This window comes from Psammomys obesus, unplaced genomic scaffold, assembly GCF_907164565.1.
Source record: "Psammomys obesus unplaced genomic scaffold, mPsaObe1.curated_primary_1811, whole genome shotgun sequence".
Taxonomy (NCBI): Eukaryota; Metazoa; Chordata; class Mammalia; order Rodentia; family Muridae; genus Psammomys; species Psammomys obesus.
The window spans coordinates 13,470,129-13,484,965 of NW_026590699.1; the positions used below are offsets into that span (position 1 = coordinate 13,470,129).

At 39.0% G+C, this 14,837-nt stretch overlaps 1 protein-coding gene across 1 annotated transcript in view; it reads left to right on the top strand.

The window, feature by feature from the left end:
* Positions 1-1,229: 1,229 nt before the first annotated feature.
* Shcbp1 (SHC binding and spindle associated 1) overlaps positions 1,230-14,837 on the top strand; it is a 33,444-nt gene continuing 19,836 nt past the window's right edge. The window contains exons 1-3 of the mRNA XM_055608482.1: positions 1,230-1,332; positions 12,827-12,994; positions 13,133-13,248. Coding sequence (XP_055464457.1) covers positions 1,230-1,332; positions 12,827-12,994; positions 13,133-13,248 — 387 coding nt within the window. The remainder of the gene's footprint in view (positions 1,333-12,826; positions 12,995-13,132; positions 13,249-14,837) is intronic.

Here is a 14,837-nt window from a genome sequence, read left to right on the forward strand (position 1 = left end):
TCCTCATGCTTGACTAGCAAGTACCTTATCAGCTAAAACCATTTTTCCAGCTCTGTAGAATGCATTTTGAAGTTTATAAAATATATTATAGGAAAAACCTCCTGGCAGTATTTTGCATAGTAAATAATAGCTATTACTGTTGGTTACAGGTTAAATTATTAAAAGTTAATAAAATAGCATACTAAATATAACTTTTTGAGACAAGATTTTACCATGTTACCCTTATTATCCTGGGACTTGCATTGTGGACCAGTCTGGTCTTGAACTCCCAGAGACTTGCCTCCTGTCTCTGTCTCTGCTTCTGACTCTAGATTAAAGTAATATACCACCACAGCCCATCTAAATATAATTTAACATTGCTCAAAACTACCCAGTGTCTGGTTCTTGCTGATGACAGTAACAGAACTGCTTATGCTAACATCCTAATACAGTTTAATCCTGTAGCCAGCTTCTGAGCTCTGAAGGGATTTTTCTCAAGGGCAATAGCACTAGTAGCCACTAGTAGTGGCTGAAACACACTCATGTAAATACTACTGTTTTGTTTTGTTTTTTCCTTTTTGTAATGATCCACTGGAGATAGTAACTGACAATCACACTGCTTGTGCCAATTAAAACTTTTAAGTCCGTTTTATTGAAGGCCAGACCAAGATCAGGCTTGAGCCTCTGAAAAGTCTCTTGGTGGCCAAGTTCAGGGATACATAGTTTTAAAGGCAAAACCCACGAAGATATATCAAAATTAGGTGAGGGTTAGAGTAAACTTAAAACATTTATTATTGGCAGAAAATAGTAGGTTTTTTTTTTTACATAAATTGTCAATTATTTTAGTTAATTCTTCTGGGCCATGGTCAAGGCCCTGGAAATCATAAATGTGTTGCCAAGGCCAACTTGCCTGAGAACTCCCTAAGCAGTCATAAAAAGGAGTAAAAACAAGATGGCATTATCTTAATCATTTTATTTTCATTATTTTTTCTACTATGTTCAACCTCCAAGTTCGCCTTGTTGTTTTTTGAGAAATCATTTCAAAATATATCAACTTCTTTTGTTTGGCTAAACCAGAGACTGGAAAGAACCAGAGACTTGGTCCAGAACAGTCTTCCAATCCCATAGGTGGCGCTGAAGTACTACCAGATGAATTACTGACAGCTGGAGAGGTTCCTCCGTCCGACTACCAGCGCTAGCGATTTCGTCATCACGTTCTTGTTCGTGACAGCCGCCCGCGTAAATTTGAAATGGCTGGTGAATTGCGGTCTGTTGTAGTTCTGGAGACTAAAGGTATGGTTCCTGCGAGGTCTGACTTGGCGGCGGCAGAGGAACCGGCGTCCTGGCAGGAAGGTGAGTACCTCAACCTGTGTCAGAGGCTATTTCCGTGGCTGCCGGCGCCCGGGCAGCCTTAGGACGTGAGTATCTGTATGGGGATGGCTGGACCCACTCTCGCGACTTCGGAGTCGGGAGGTGCCGTGTCCAATTTAGGCTATCCATCCTCTTGACTCAGCTTCCCAAGAATAGTGGGGATTGGGAATTCACCAAATGAAAGGGACACAGGGATCTTTTTTTAAAAAAAATTTTTTTTAATTAATTACAGTTTATTCACTTTGTGTCCCAGCTGTAGCCCCCTCCCTCGTTCCTTCCTAATCCCATCCTCCCTCTCTCATCTTCTCCCATGCCCCTCCCCAAGTCCACTAATAGGGGAGGGCCTCCTCTCCTTCCCTCTGACTCTAGCCTACCAGGTCTCATCAGGACTGGCTGCATTGTCTTTCTCTGTGGGCTGTTAAGGTTCCCCTCAGGGGGAAGTGATCAAAGAGCCAGCCACTGAGTTCATGTCAGAGGCAGTCCCTATTCCCATTACTAGGGAACCTCTTGGAGACTGAGCTGCCATGAGCTACATCTGTGCAGGAATTCTAGCTTATCTCCATGCATGGTCCTTGTATTGACCCAAGATTTTGATTTTGTTTGTTTGTACCTACAACTAAGGGATCATGTGCTACACTTCTCCTTTTTGAAAAGCAAAGTTGAACTCTGTTGCTAAATATCTGTTCTTAGCACTGAGGAGAGATGACTCACCTACAGGCAGAGCTGAGTTGAAATAGAATCCAAAAATAGAAATAACCCAATTTTTCTAACCCTTAAGTTCTTTATACTTAGTCATGGAGATTCTATTTCCATTTTAGTTTTTATTTGCCAAACTGTATCCTTGGATATGCTATGGAAGCACTCTACCACTGAGCTACATCTCCAGTTTCTGTTTGGTTTTTTGTTTTGAGGCAGGGTTTATATATAGCCCTGGCTGACCTGAAATGCATTATGTATACCAGGCCAGCCTCGAACTCAGAATTCCACCTGTCTCTGCTTCCCAAGTACTGGGGTTAAAGGCATGCGCCACCATGATCTTCCCTGTTAATTTTTTAAAGCTAGTCTATATTAATACATTTAGTTATAAGGTGTAGTGGAAAGAGTTCTGTTGAAGAAATCATAGGTGTGATTTAATTCTGCTAACATGCTTTGTGAACAGCCAAAAGTTGCTTATGTACGGATTACAGTTTAGAAAACAACCAGTAGTTCTGATGTGAAAATAAAATAATATGAAGTCAGCTTTAAAGTGGCTATAAGGAACTAAACTTGTATGCTATCATATAAGAAATATTTAAAAGTTGAATTTATAAGCCAGGGGTGTTGGTGCATACCTGTGATCCCAGCAATTGAGTAGTGGGAGCAAGAGGAACAGGGATAAAGGGCCATCCTTGGCTACCTAACAAGTTTGAGACCTGCCCAGGCCACATGAAACTCTATCTCCTTAAAACCAAACCAAAACAACAGTCACAATAAAACATAGAACTTAGAGAAACACAGTTTACTTGATGGTTTCCCAAAAGGTAGGGAAACTGGGGACATATCAGAGGAGAATGAACAGCCTGAAGAGTAGAGTAGATTGTGTGCTCTCACCATTTAAAGAGGCTATGTGAAGTAATGAAAAGCTTAGCCTGTGGTAAAAATTTAATATATAAATATGAACATCTCCAGTGAATGAGGTTTTTGGCTTTTTTTTTTTTTTTTTACTTTGTTTCTTGGAAAAATGTTTAATCATTTCATCAAAGACAAATACTTGGCTGGTATTTAAATTTAACGTGTTCTTTCATGTCTATCTCATAAGAGAAAAACATGAAAATGGTTTCTGCATCAGTTTCTTCGGTAACTCAGGCACTTCTTTAGTAGCAATTGGTTCAGTTCAAATCATTGCTTTGCTTTTAAATCATGCAGTTTAGATGTGTGTACACTGATTTTGGGCATGTGAAGGAGAACTGGAAAGAAGCTATATGTGCAAAGGAATATTTAACTTCTACACGTAGAAGTTTAAGGCATATGTACAAAGGCTGATTGATTAGAACTTCAGTGATGTGGAGAGGTTGAATGTTGTAGGTCTACGGCCTAATTACAGTTTAATCATGGGCTACTTTAAATAATCATTCCTTGCCTGTAGAGGAATTTTAATTCAGAACATAGCTGTTGTGGCAAGAGATTACATCCAAAGACCTATATCTGTGTGATCCAGTTGGAACACAGACATGCCTTTAATCCCATGAGACAGAGGCAAGCAGATCTCTGAGTTCAAGGCCAGCCTGGTATAGAGCAAGTTTCAGGTAAAGAAAATCTTAGATCCAGGCATTGTGATACATGCCTTTAATCCCAAACCGTGAAGTTAGTTTGTAAGAGGAAGCACCTGTGTTTGAAAGTGATGTCTAATTGAGTAGCAGAAAAGGTGACAAATCAGAGAATATTTGACAGAATAGGATACGCCTAATTTTCATGAGAAGAAAAAGGAAAGGAAAGCTACTTAATGGGCAATTAGAGAGAGAGAGGAGACCCTTTTACTGGGACAGAAATAGAGAGACAGATTGCAGAGAAAGGACACAGGTGAAAACAAAACAACCCAGAGAATGAGAAGAAACCAAGAGATTAGAGCAGATTTCAGTAGTTTGAGGCCAAGCAGAACAGTCAGAGGCTGAGAGAGAAGCCAGATTGAATCAGTTAGCTGGGAGAGGAGTTTGAGCCAGAACAACTGAGTTGAATCAGCCAGCCTAGAGCTTATTAAGAACAAGTAAGGGTAAGCTTATTAAGCAGTTAGTCTCAGAGGCTGAAAACAACCTAGGCCTAGGTTAGATTATACAGAGGCTAGAAGCTTCCAGGACCAGGCCTAGGTTAACAAAAGGAGGCAGTAAGCCTCCAAGACAACAATTACAACAGAATAAATGTTCCTTTTACACTTACCCACCTCTGTGTCGGATCCATGACTAACAGATGAGTTAAATAAAGTTGAAACTAATGTCTTTTGACTAGCAGGTGCAACTAAAAAGCATTTGGAATGTATTAACTTAACAAATCATAGTTTCTACCAATCAAAGGACTAAGAATGCTGTCAACATCTGAAGTTTATAGCTGAGAGTTCTCTGCTTGGCTTCAACTCACCTCTTCTGTTTCCACCAATATATTTGAAGAGTGCCTTGATTTTTTGCTTATTTTGTTCTATTACTATTTAAAAAAAAATTTTTATTATTATTATTATTTTTTTTTTTTAATGAAACTGCTTCCATATTGGAACATAGAATTTGGGCTAGCCTAAAACTGTATTCTCGGATCATGGTCATTGCCCTGGCTAATTTTTTGGCAACTTTACACAGGCTAGAGGTATCTGAAAGGACTGAACTACAGCTGAGAAAATGCCTCCATAAAATCCAGCTGTAGGGCATTTTCTTAATTAGTGATTAATGGGGGAGGGCCCAGCCCTTTGTGGATCATGATATCCCTCGGCTAGTGTCCTAGATTCTCTTAAGAAAGGCAGAGCAAGCCATGATGATCAAACCAGTACACAGCACCCCTCCATGGCCTCTGCATCAGCTCTTGCCTCCTGGTCCGTACCCTGCTTTAGTTCCTGTCTGCTTTTGACTGTGAACTATAGTTATGAACTAAAACTATGTTATATGGTACTGTGGGTGAAATAAACTCTTTTCTCCCCAAGTTGCCTTTGGTCATGCAGTTTCATCACAGCAATAATAACCCTAAAACAGTCACTCCTTATTTGGCTCCAGAATAAACTTTCTTATCTCTTTTTAAGTGATAGTTCTTTTTCTGTATTGATAGGACCATTTTCATTTCATTCTTGGGCCATCAGATCACCATAACTGTTGGATAACGTACACAGCATAGTGTCACTTTCACATGTGGGAAAATAATACTCCATTTGATCCTTGTCTTTCTTTCAAGAAACAGTGTTTTAGCTTCTGCTATGTGAGCCTTTAAATCCACTTTTGAAGTTGAACTCAACATGGCAGACATAATACCTGCATTGGGGAACTTGCCTTTGAAAGAAATTGACCAGTTTTACTTGCTGATAGAAATTCAATCCAGGTTTTGACTTCTTTTGAAGAGATCTAGTTCATATGTGTACATTATGTTCACATAAACTTTCCCAAAAATTCCTTTATGTATTTTCATTTTTTTTCACAAGTACTTACATAGCAGAAATAGGATGTTCTACCCACTCAGACCAGTCATCATAGTGATGGTCTAGCAAGCCCTGATAGTCTTTCAACTTGAACTTATTCTCATGACTTTTCAAATTCCAAATAGTTAATGACACAGAATTAATCAAATTTTCTGTTCTTGGATTGATTTAGTGAAGCTATGTTTTTATCTCATGTGGTTATTAAGTGTGTTTTATTTTCCTAACAATACGAGCACTGTAAATTACCAAGTTATTTTTTCCTGTAATGTATATAGGAATTTACTGTTATTTATAGTGTCTGGAAAACAAATGTTGAAAGCATAGTCATGTTTCTGAACAATTAATTCTTCACTGCTTAAAATATACAAATGCTGTGGGTGTTGGTATCAAATTGTTCCAGAATTTCTTTCAGTGTCTGTTTCTAAAGCTCTTCACTAAGAATTGTATCTTCTTGTGAAAATATTACATAACACAAAATAGTTATCTTGTTCTTCTAATGAAGCTATGAAATTTATTAACATATTACAAAAATCTAGGATGGGTAGGGTGGGGTTTTTTGTTTCTTTTTTTCTTCAATATGAAATGTACCTTTGGAAATATGCAACCAATAATGTTGATTTTACAGTCATAGTCTCAGTAATCATGTGCTTTAGAAATTTGTCTTGTTCAGCTATGTGAAAATGCTGTCCATAAAAAAATACAAGCTGCAAATGGAGAACCATCCAAAGTGAAAACAAGACAAGGCTGTCAGGAACAAGACAAGGCTGTCTAACTCTCTCCAGATCTATTCAATATATAGTACTTGAAGTTTTAGCTAGAGCAATAAGACAATGAATATCAAAGGGATACAATTTGTAATGGAAAAAGTCAAAATCTCACTAGTCAGGAGTGATATGATAGTATACATAAACAACCCCAAAAATTCTGGCAGGGAACTCCTAAAGCTGATAAACACCTTCAGTGAAGTGCCTGGACACAAGATTAACTCAAAGAAATCAGTAGCCCTCCTATGAACAAATCACAAATGAACTGAGAAAAAAAATCAGGGAAACAGCACCCTTCACAATAGCCACAAATAATATAAAGTATCTTGGGGCAACTCTAACCAAGGAAGTGAAAGACTTACATGATAAAAACTTTAAATCTTTGAAGAAATTGCAGAAGATATCAGGAGGTGGAAAAATCCCACATTCGAATAGATGGGTAGTATCAATATAGTAAAAATGGCCATCTTACCAAAAGCAATCTATAGTTTCAACACAGTCCCCATCAAAATTCCAACACAATTCTTTTTTTTTTTTTTTTTACTTTTTACAATTTATTCATTTTATATCTCAATTGTAGCCCCCCACCCTCCCTCTCTCTTCCTCCCATTCCTCTTCCCTAGTCCGCTGAAAGGGTGAGTCTCCCTCCCTTGCTATCAGACCCTAGCCTATCAAGTCTAATCAGGACTGCCTGGATCCTCTGTGGCTTAGCAAGGCCACACCACCAGGGGGAAGTGATCAAAGAGCAGGCAACCAAATTCATATCAGAGACAGCTCCTGCTCCCCTTACTTGGGAACCCACATAGAGACTGAGCTACCTATGGGCTATATCTGAGCAGGGTGTCTAGGTCCTCTCCATACATAGTTCTTGAAACTATTTACTCTATGTATGAGTGCTTTATCTGCATGTACACCTGCATGCCAGAAGAGGGCATCAGGTCACATTATAGATGGTTATGAGTCACCATGTGGTTGCTGGGAATTGAACTCAGGACCTCTGGAAGAACAGACCGTGCACTTAACCACTGAGCCATCACTCCAGCCCTCCAACACAATTTTTTACAGACCCCTGGAAAGAACAATGCTCAACTTTACATGAAATAACAAAAACCCCAGGATAGCTAAAACAATCCTTAACAATAAAAGAACTTCCAGAGGTATCACCATTTCTGATTTTTATTGCTACAGAGCAATAGTAATAAAAACCACATGGTATTGTCATAAAAACAGATGCACCAATGAATGAAGACCCACATATAAATCCACATGCCTATGGACACCTGATATTTGCTAAAGAATCCAAAAAGATACAATGGAAAAAAGAAAGCACCTTTAACAAATGGTGGCAGGTTTAACTGGATGTCTGCATGCAGAAGAATGTGAATAGATCCATATTTATTGCCCTGTATAAAACTCAAGCCCAAGTGGATCAAGGACCTTAATATAAAACCAGTAACACTGAACCTGATAGAAGAGAAAGTGGGGGATAGCTTTGAATGCATTGGCACAGGTGATAACTTCCTGAACAGAACACTAATAGCACAGGCACTAAAATCAACAATTAATAAATGGGACCTCATAATGAAACTGGAAAAGCCTCTGTAAGGCATAGGACACTGTCATAGGACAAAATGGCATCCTGCAGTTTGGGAAAAGATTTTCACCAATTCCATATCCAATTGAAGGCTAATATCTAAAATATATAAAGAACTCAAAAAAGTAGACATCAACAAACCAAATAATCTAATTTAAAAATGGAGTATAGCTCTAAACAGAGAATTTTCAATAGAGGAATGTCAAATATCTGAAAAACACCTAAAGAAATGTTTAACATCTTTAGCCTCAGGGAAATGCAAATCAAAACTACTTTGAGATTCCATCCTAAACCTGTCAGAATGGCTAAGGTCAATAATGCAAGTGACAGCTCATGCTGGTAAGTATGTGGGGCAAGGGGAACACTCCATTGCTGGTGGGAGTGCAAATTTGTACAACTTGGAAATTAATATGGCAGTTCTTGAGAAAACTGAATCAATCTACCTCAAGAGCCAACTATGCCACTCTTGGGCATATATCCAAAGGATGCTCCATCCTACCACAAAGACATTTGTCCAACTATGTTTATAGTGGCTTTATTTATAATAGCCAGAAACTGGAAACAATGTAGATGCCCTTGACTGCAAAATAAAGAAGTATACATTTTATACAGTGGAGTATTACTTAGCTTTTGTTTTTTTAAAAAAATCATGAAATTTTCAGGTAAATGGATGGAACTGTAAAAAAATTAACCTGAGTGAGGTAACCCAGACCCAGAAAGACAAAAATGGTATGTACTCACTTACAAGCGGATATAAGCTATTAAATAAATGGTAATCATGATACAACCCACAGGCCTAGAAAAGCTAAGTAACAAGGAGGGCTGGGTGGGGGGTGGGGGGGAGATGCATGGATCTCCCTGAGGAAAAATAAAATAGATTTTGTAGGTGGACTGAGGGCAGGTGGGAATGGGAGCAGGACTAATGAGGTGGTGGTGGGAGAGATGGAGGAAGAGATGATTGGAATTGGAGAGCATTTGGAGGGGGCTGATGTGGAAACCTAGTGCAGTGTACACTCCCAGGATTCTACAATGGTGCCTAGTGAGTACTAATAATGGAGGATACAGAACTTGAACCAGCTATCTTCTGTAACCAAGCAACTTCCAGTGGTGGGACTGGGGCAAGTCTTGCCTGCAAAGAGTGTGTGTGTGTGTGTGTGTGTGTGTGTGTGTGTGTGTGTGTGTGTGTTGAAGGGAACATTGAAGGTGTAGAACTTGTGAGAATGGCCAACCAATGACTGGTCTGATTTGAGACCCGCGCCATGAAAGGGAGCCCTTGCCCTACACTGCCTGGTAGCCAGTAAGTGCAGGCTGAACAGTTCAGACACTTAGGATAGAAAAAAAGAGAGAATCATTAAAATTATTCCTAATTATATTCTATACTCATAGATTGGTGCCTAGCCCAGTTGTTATCAGAAAGACCCACATCCACACATTGGGTGCAGAGAAAGCCCAAACTGGAGATTTCTGTAGGGTCCCTTTTCTTAGTGCTAGGGGAACCCCACGGAAGAAGGGGAAAAAGAATTGCAGGAGCCAGAGGATTGAGGACATCAGGAGAACATGGCCCACAGGATCAACTAAGCAGGTTCACAGTGGCTCACAGAGACTGAAACAGTAGTCATGGAACCTGCATGGATCTCCAAATATGTTATGGTTGTTAGCTGATTTTTGGTGTGACTTCTAACTGGCAGGGACAGAGAGTGGGTTGGGATCCTTTTCTGCCTACTGGGTTGCCTTGTCCAGCCCTGATATGACAGTTTATTTCTAATCTTACTGTAACTTGTTATGCTCTGTTCTGTTGCTCTCCCTGGGAGGCCAGTTTTTTTTTTTTTTTTTTTTTTTTTGTTTTATTATTACAATGTATTCACTTTGTATCCCAGCTGTAGCGTATTTCCTCATCCCCTTCTAATCCCGCCCTCCCTCCCTCTTCTCCTCCCATGCCCCTCCCCCAGTCCACTGATAGGGCGGTCCTCCTCCCCTTCCCTCCGACCCTAGCCTATTAGGTCTCATCAGGACTGACTGCTTCATCTTTCTCTGTGGCCTGGTAAGGCTGCTCCCCAGGAGGAGGTGATCAAAGAGCCAGCCGCTGAGTTCATGTCAGAGACAGTCCCTGTTCCCATTACTATGGTACCCACTTGGAGACTGAGCTGCCATGGGCTACATCTTTGCAGGGGTTCTAGGTTATCTCCATTAATGGTCCTTGGTTGGAGTATCTGTCTCAGAAAAGATCCCTGAGCCCAGTTTTGTGGGGTTTGTTTGTTTTGTTTTGTTTTGGTTTGGTTCTATTGCTCTCCTTGTAGAGCTCCTGTCCCCTCCAGGTCTTTCTAACTCCCCCTTCTTTCATAAGATTCCCTAAACTCTGCCCAAAGTTTGGTTATGAGTCTCAGCATCTGCTTTAATACCCTGCTGGGTAGAGCCTTTTAGAGGCCCTCTGTGGTAGGCTTCTGTCCTGTTCCCTGTTTTCTTCCTCTTCCAATGTCTATCCCCTTTGCCTTTCTGAATGATGATTGAACATCTTACCCAGGTCGGGAGGTCCGCTCTTTTCTAAAGGGAAACAGAGGAGGAGCTGTGAGGAAGAGGGGAGGGAGGGCCTGGGAGGAGTGGAGGGAGAGGAAACTGACAGGATATATTTTATGAGAGGGAGAGGGAGAGAGGAAGTTCTGCGATTGAAGAACCATCTAAAGTGGAAGTGGCATCTAGACTTTCTGGCAAGAAAAGTAGCTCCAAGACTGTGGATGTATCTCAGTTTGGTAGAGTGATTGCCTAGCATTCATGAGGCTCTAGCATTCATGTCGCCAGTACCATATAAAACTTGACAGAGTGTTACACATAGTCTCAACACTTTGAAAGAGGATTAGAAGTTCTAAGTTATTTTCAGTTATACAGTGGGTTTGAGCTTGGCCTGAGTTTCATAGACCCTGTTTACTATCCCTAGTCTTACTCTGATTCTGTTGTGCTCCTACAGTCTGCCCTCCTGGGTTTTGTGCTACAGTTTTTGTCATTTGTGCCTCTGTAAAGTGAAAATCAAAACAAAAGTAACTGTAAAGAATAAGTACTGCAGTAAGCTATTTTTAAACACACATATATATATTCCATATGTGACACTGTTGTAAATAATAATTAAGAAATGCCTTATTTAAACCTAATTGAAGTAAGCATAGTATTTCTATCTTCCCTTTATGGGGAAGGAAACTGATACCTTCTAAAGCTTATGTATATTGTTGTTTGTAAGTGTCTGAATTATTGTTCTATTGCCATGAAGAAACAAAGTAGCTTTTTTTTAAGCATTTAATTGGGAGCTTGCTTACTGTTTCATATAGTTAGTCAGTGATCATCATGGCAGGAAGCATGGAAGCAGGCAGGCATGGCACTGAATGCCTGCTTCCTGATCTGCAGAACGAGAATGCACAAACCTCAGCCCATCCCTAGTGATACACCTCATCCAGTATTGCCTTACACCCTAATCCTTCCTAAATGGACCACCAACTGGGAACCAAACATTCAAATATATGAGGGCCATTTGCATTCAAACCACCATAGTAAGCAATGACCTTCAGTTATACTTTAGTTAATAATTCTGGTGGCCTGACAGACAAGGAAATGGAAGGAGGAAAAAAAAAAAAACAGAAGGAGGAAATAAAGACAAGGGAAGAAAGCCTAGTAAAAATTTCACATACCTTCCCTGAAGCTTCAGGAAAGCACTCTGCCAGTCTTAAGAGCCACCATTGGTATTATTTATTTAGTAATTACTTTGCCTACTTAAAAAAAAAAAAAAAAAAAACCAACTTATTACATAGAGTTGATATGTTAGTATCCACTCTTAGATAATGAAACCTAATTACACACAGCCCATACCTAAGGTGATTCACATTTTCTATTTTTTGCCTTACACAGAGCCACTGGAATTAAAAATTGACCTAGTTATCTTAATAAAATAAACAAACCTTATGCAACCTTGAGAATTTCGTTTTATTTTTTGAAGGGACACCAACAGACTCACAGTGTAGAAAATAAAGGTCTCAACATTCCTTTTGAGTAGTATAGGAATGCAGTTCCTTCTTAATTACCGTTTTTCAGAAATTGATGGGGTTTTGTTTTGTTTGTTTTTTGTTTTGTTTTGAGACAGTTTCTCTGGGTAGCCTTGGCTGTCCTAGACTCACTTAGTAGACCAGGCTAGCCTCAAACTCACAGAGATCTGCCTCTGCTTCACTGAGTACTGGGATTAAAGCTGTGCGTCACTGAACCCGATGATTTATTAATTTTTACTTGAATGTATATATACAAACAACAGCTTGAAGGCATTGGTGCTGGGAATTGAACTATCATTCTCTGCAAGAGCAGTGCATGTTTTTAACTGCTGAGCCATCTTTCAGCCCCTTGTAGTTCCTTTTTAAAATATATATTGATGTAATTGTTTTGGAGGAAAAAAAAATAACTACAAGATACCTGGTCTATACCCTGCTACATATAATAAAAATAAAAATCATGGGAGCTGGAGAGATGACTCAGTGGTTAATAGAGAGCACTGCTTTTTTGCTGGATCACCCACATTTGAATCCCAGCACCCACATTGGACAGCTTACAACTGCCTGTAGTTCCAGGTACAGGGAGTTCCAATGCCTATGGCCTCCTGCATTCCTATGTACATACCCCCACACAGACTTTCATGCATACAAATAATTAAAAATCTTTAAAAATCATAATTATTCGCTTTGAAAGAGATCTAGTGTTGCTTCCAAAATTGTACTAGATAACAAAAATATCAGAAAATTTCTAAACGGTTGTTTGAAGTATAACTTAGATTTTGAGTTTTTTAAGGTTTAAAAACTAATATTACTGATTATGAGAGGCTAAGTGGGACATTAATCTTTAAATATTTATTTATATTTTGTTTGGAGTACCAAAATAGACTTGCAGTTAGGAACACTATCCAATATCTAGATATAGTTGAATCTATTTGTTATATTGTTTTAGGTTTATTCCAGGATGCAGATCCATGCAGTGATCATGGCTATCATGTCAAGCTAGATGCTACTGAAAAAACTCTCATGCCAGATGGGAAAAAAATTTTTCCACAGATTATTCAAACAAATGAACTTTTATTTTATGAGCGATTCAGAGCGTATCAAGATTACATTTTAGGTGAGTAATTTCTTGTCATTTTATAGTTTTAATTTTCAAACAGATTGTCCTCAGATTGTCAGTTGTTCTTAGAAAGTAGGTTCAGATGAGTTTATGAACTTCTCATTTATACATTCCCAATTCTTATTTAATTTGTAGCTGACTGTAAGGCCTCTGAGGTAAAGGAATTCACGATCAGCTTCTTGGAAAAGGTCCTTGAACCATCTGGATGGTGGGCAGTCTGGCGCACTAATGTGTTTGAGGTGCTGGTTGAGGTAAGTTTGTTGTGGGTCATAAGTATTTATTATTGGTATATCTTTTAGTTAAACAGTGGTTATTCCTAAACAGCTGTAAAACTAAGTCACCACACAGAGACCAGGATTTATTTAATTAACCTAGAGCACAATGCTGGCCAATAGTTACTCTATCCTAAACCTCCAAGCCCGCATAGTTTCCTGCCATTCAGGTTCACCCATTTTTTTTTTTTTTTTTTTTTGAGACAGTTTCTCTGGGTAGCCTTGGCTGTCCTAGACTCACTTAGTAGACCAGGCTAGCCTCAGACTCACAGAGATCTGCCTCTGCTTCACTGAGTACTGGGATTAAAGCTGTGCGTCACTGAACCCGATGATTTATTAATTTTTACTTGAATGTATATATACAAACATCAGCTTGAAGGCATTGGTGCTGGGAATTGAACTATCATTCTCTGCAAGAGCAGTGCATGTTTTTAACTGCTGAGCCATCTTTCAGCCCCTTGTAGTTCCTTTTTAAAATATATATTGATGTAATTGTTTTGGAGGAAAAAAAAATAGCTACAAGATACCTGGTCTATACCCTGCTACATATAATAAAAATAAAAATTATGGGAGCTGGAGAGATGACTCAGTGTACTAAAGACAAAATACTGTACTAAAGACAAAAAGCTGAGGAGCAGTGAAGCCTTTAAAGGGGGCAAAAAATAATGTTAATGTTGGAGCAACTTCTTTCTAGGTCCTTGAAAATTAGAAATATCATATGCACAGCATAGGAGAGGTAGGTCACTGGACTTGGACCTTTATCTTTCCTTTAGCTTATACTGCTGTATTATACTTGCTTTTAGTAATATCTTAGGTGTGGTTCATGTGGTTCCAAGATCTCCCTTCCAGATTCTCCTCCTCTCTTCTCCCTGTTCCCTCCCACTCCGGACCAATATGTCCCACCCTATCCTCTCCATTGCTCAACATTGTGGCTGGTTGTTTTAATTGACAATTTAGAGAACCAATGGTGACATGTTTACACAAACTTAAGACTGGTGATGCTTAAAATAAGCATCACAATTTCAATCCAGATTGAAACCAGATAGTGGGGGAGAGAAATCAGCATTTGAATGAACAAGGGTAAATTGTATACATTCCAAAAGAACATTATAGCAACATAAGTTGAATTCTCTTATGAAATAATTTGCCAAGCTTTCCTCTGTGTTTAAGACTTTGTTCTCCATGTCCTGGATTGAATTAATCTCTATTTTTAATATTCTTTGAAGTCATTGATCATTTTTAATAGTAAAATTTTAAACTAATTTTTGAAGTTTTGTGTGGTAGTTCTCATAATACATGGCATCCTCACATGTGTGACATACTTTGTTCTCATGTTGTCCTCCCCACAAACCCTCTCCACATAGTTCTCTCCCTCCCCTCAGTTAGTTCAAACTTCTGCTTTCTTATCACATATATTACTTACCCTCTATATTTTGTATCTGTTAAGATCTTCTTCCTCTTAATGTTCTTGCTTCTAATTTTTTTTTAATTTATGTATTTTTACATTTATTCAGTGAGTACGTGTGTGTGTGTGTGTGTGTGTGTGTGTGTGTGTGTGTGTGTGTGTG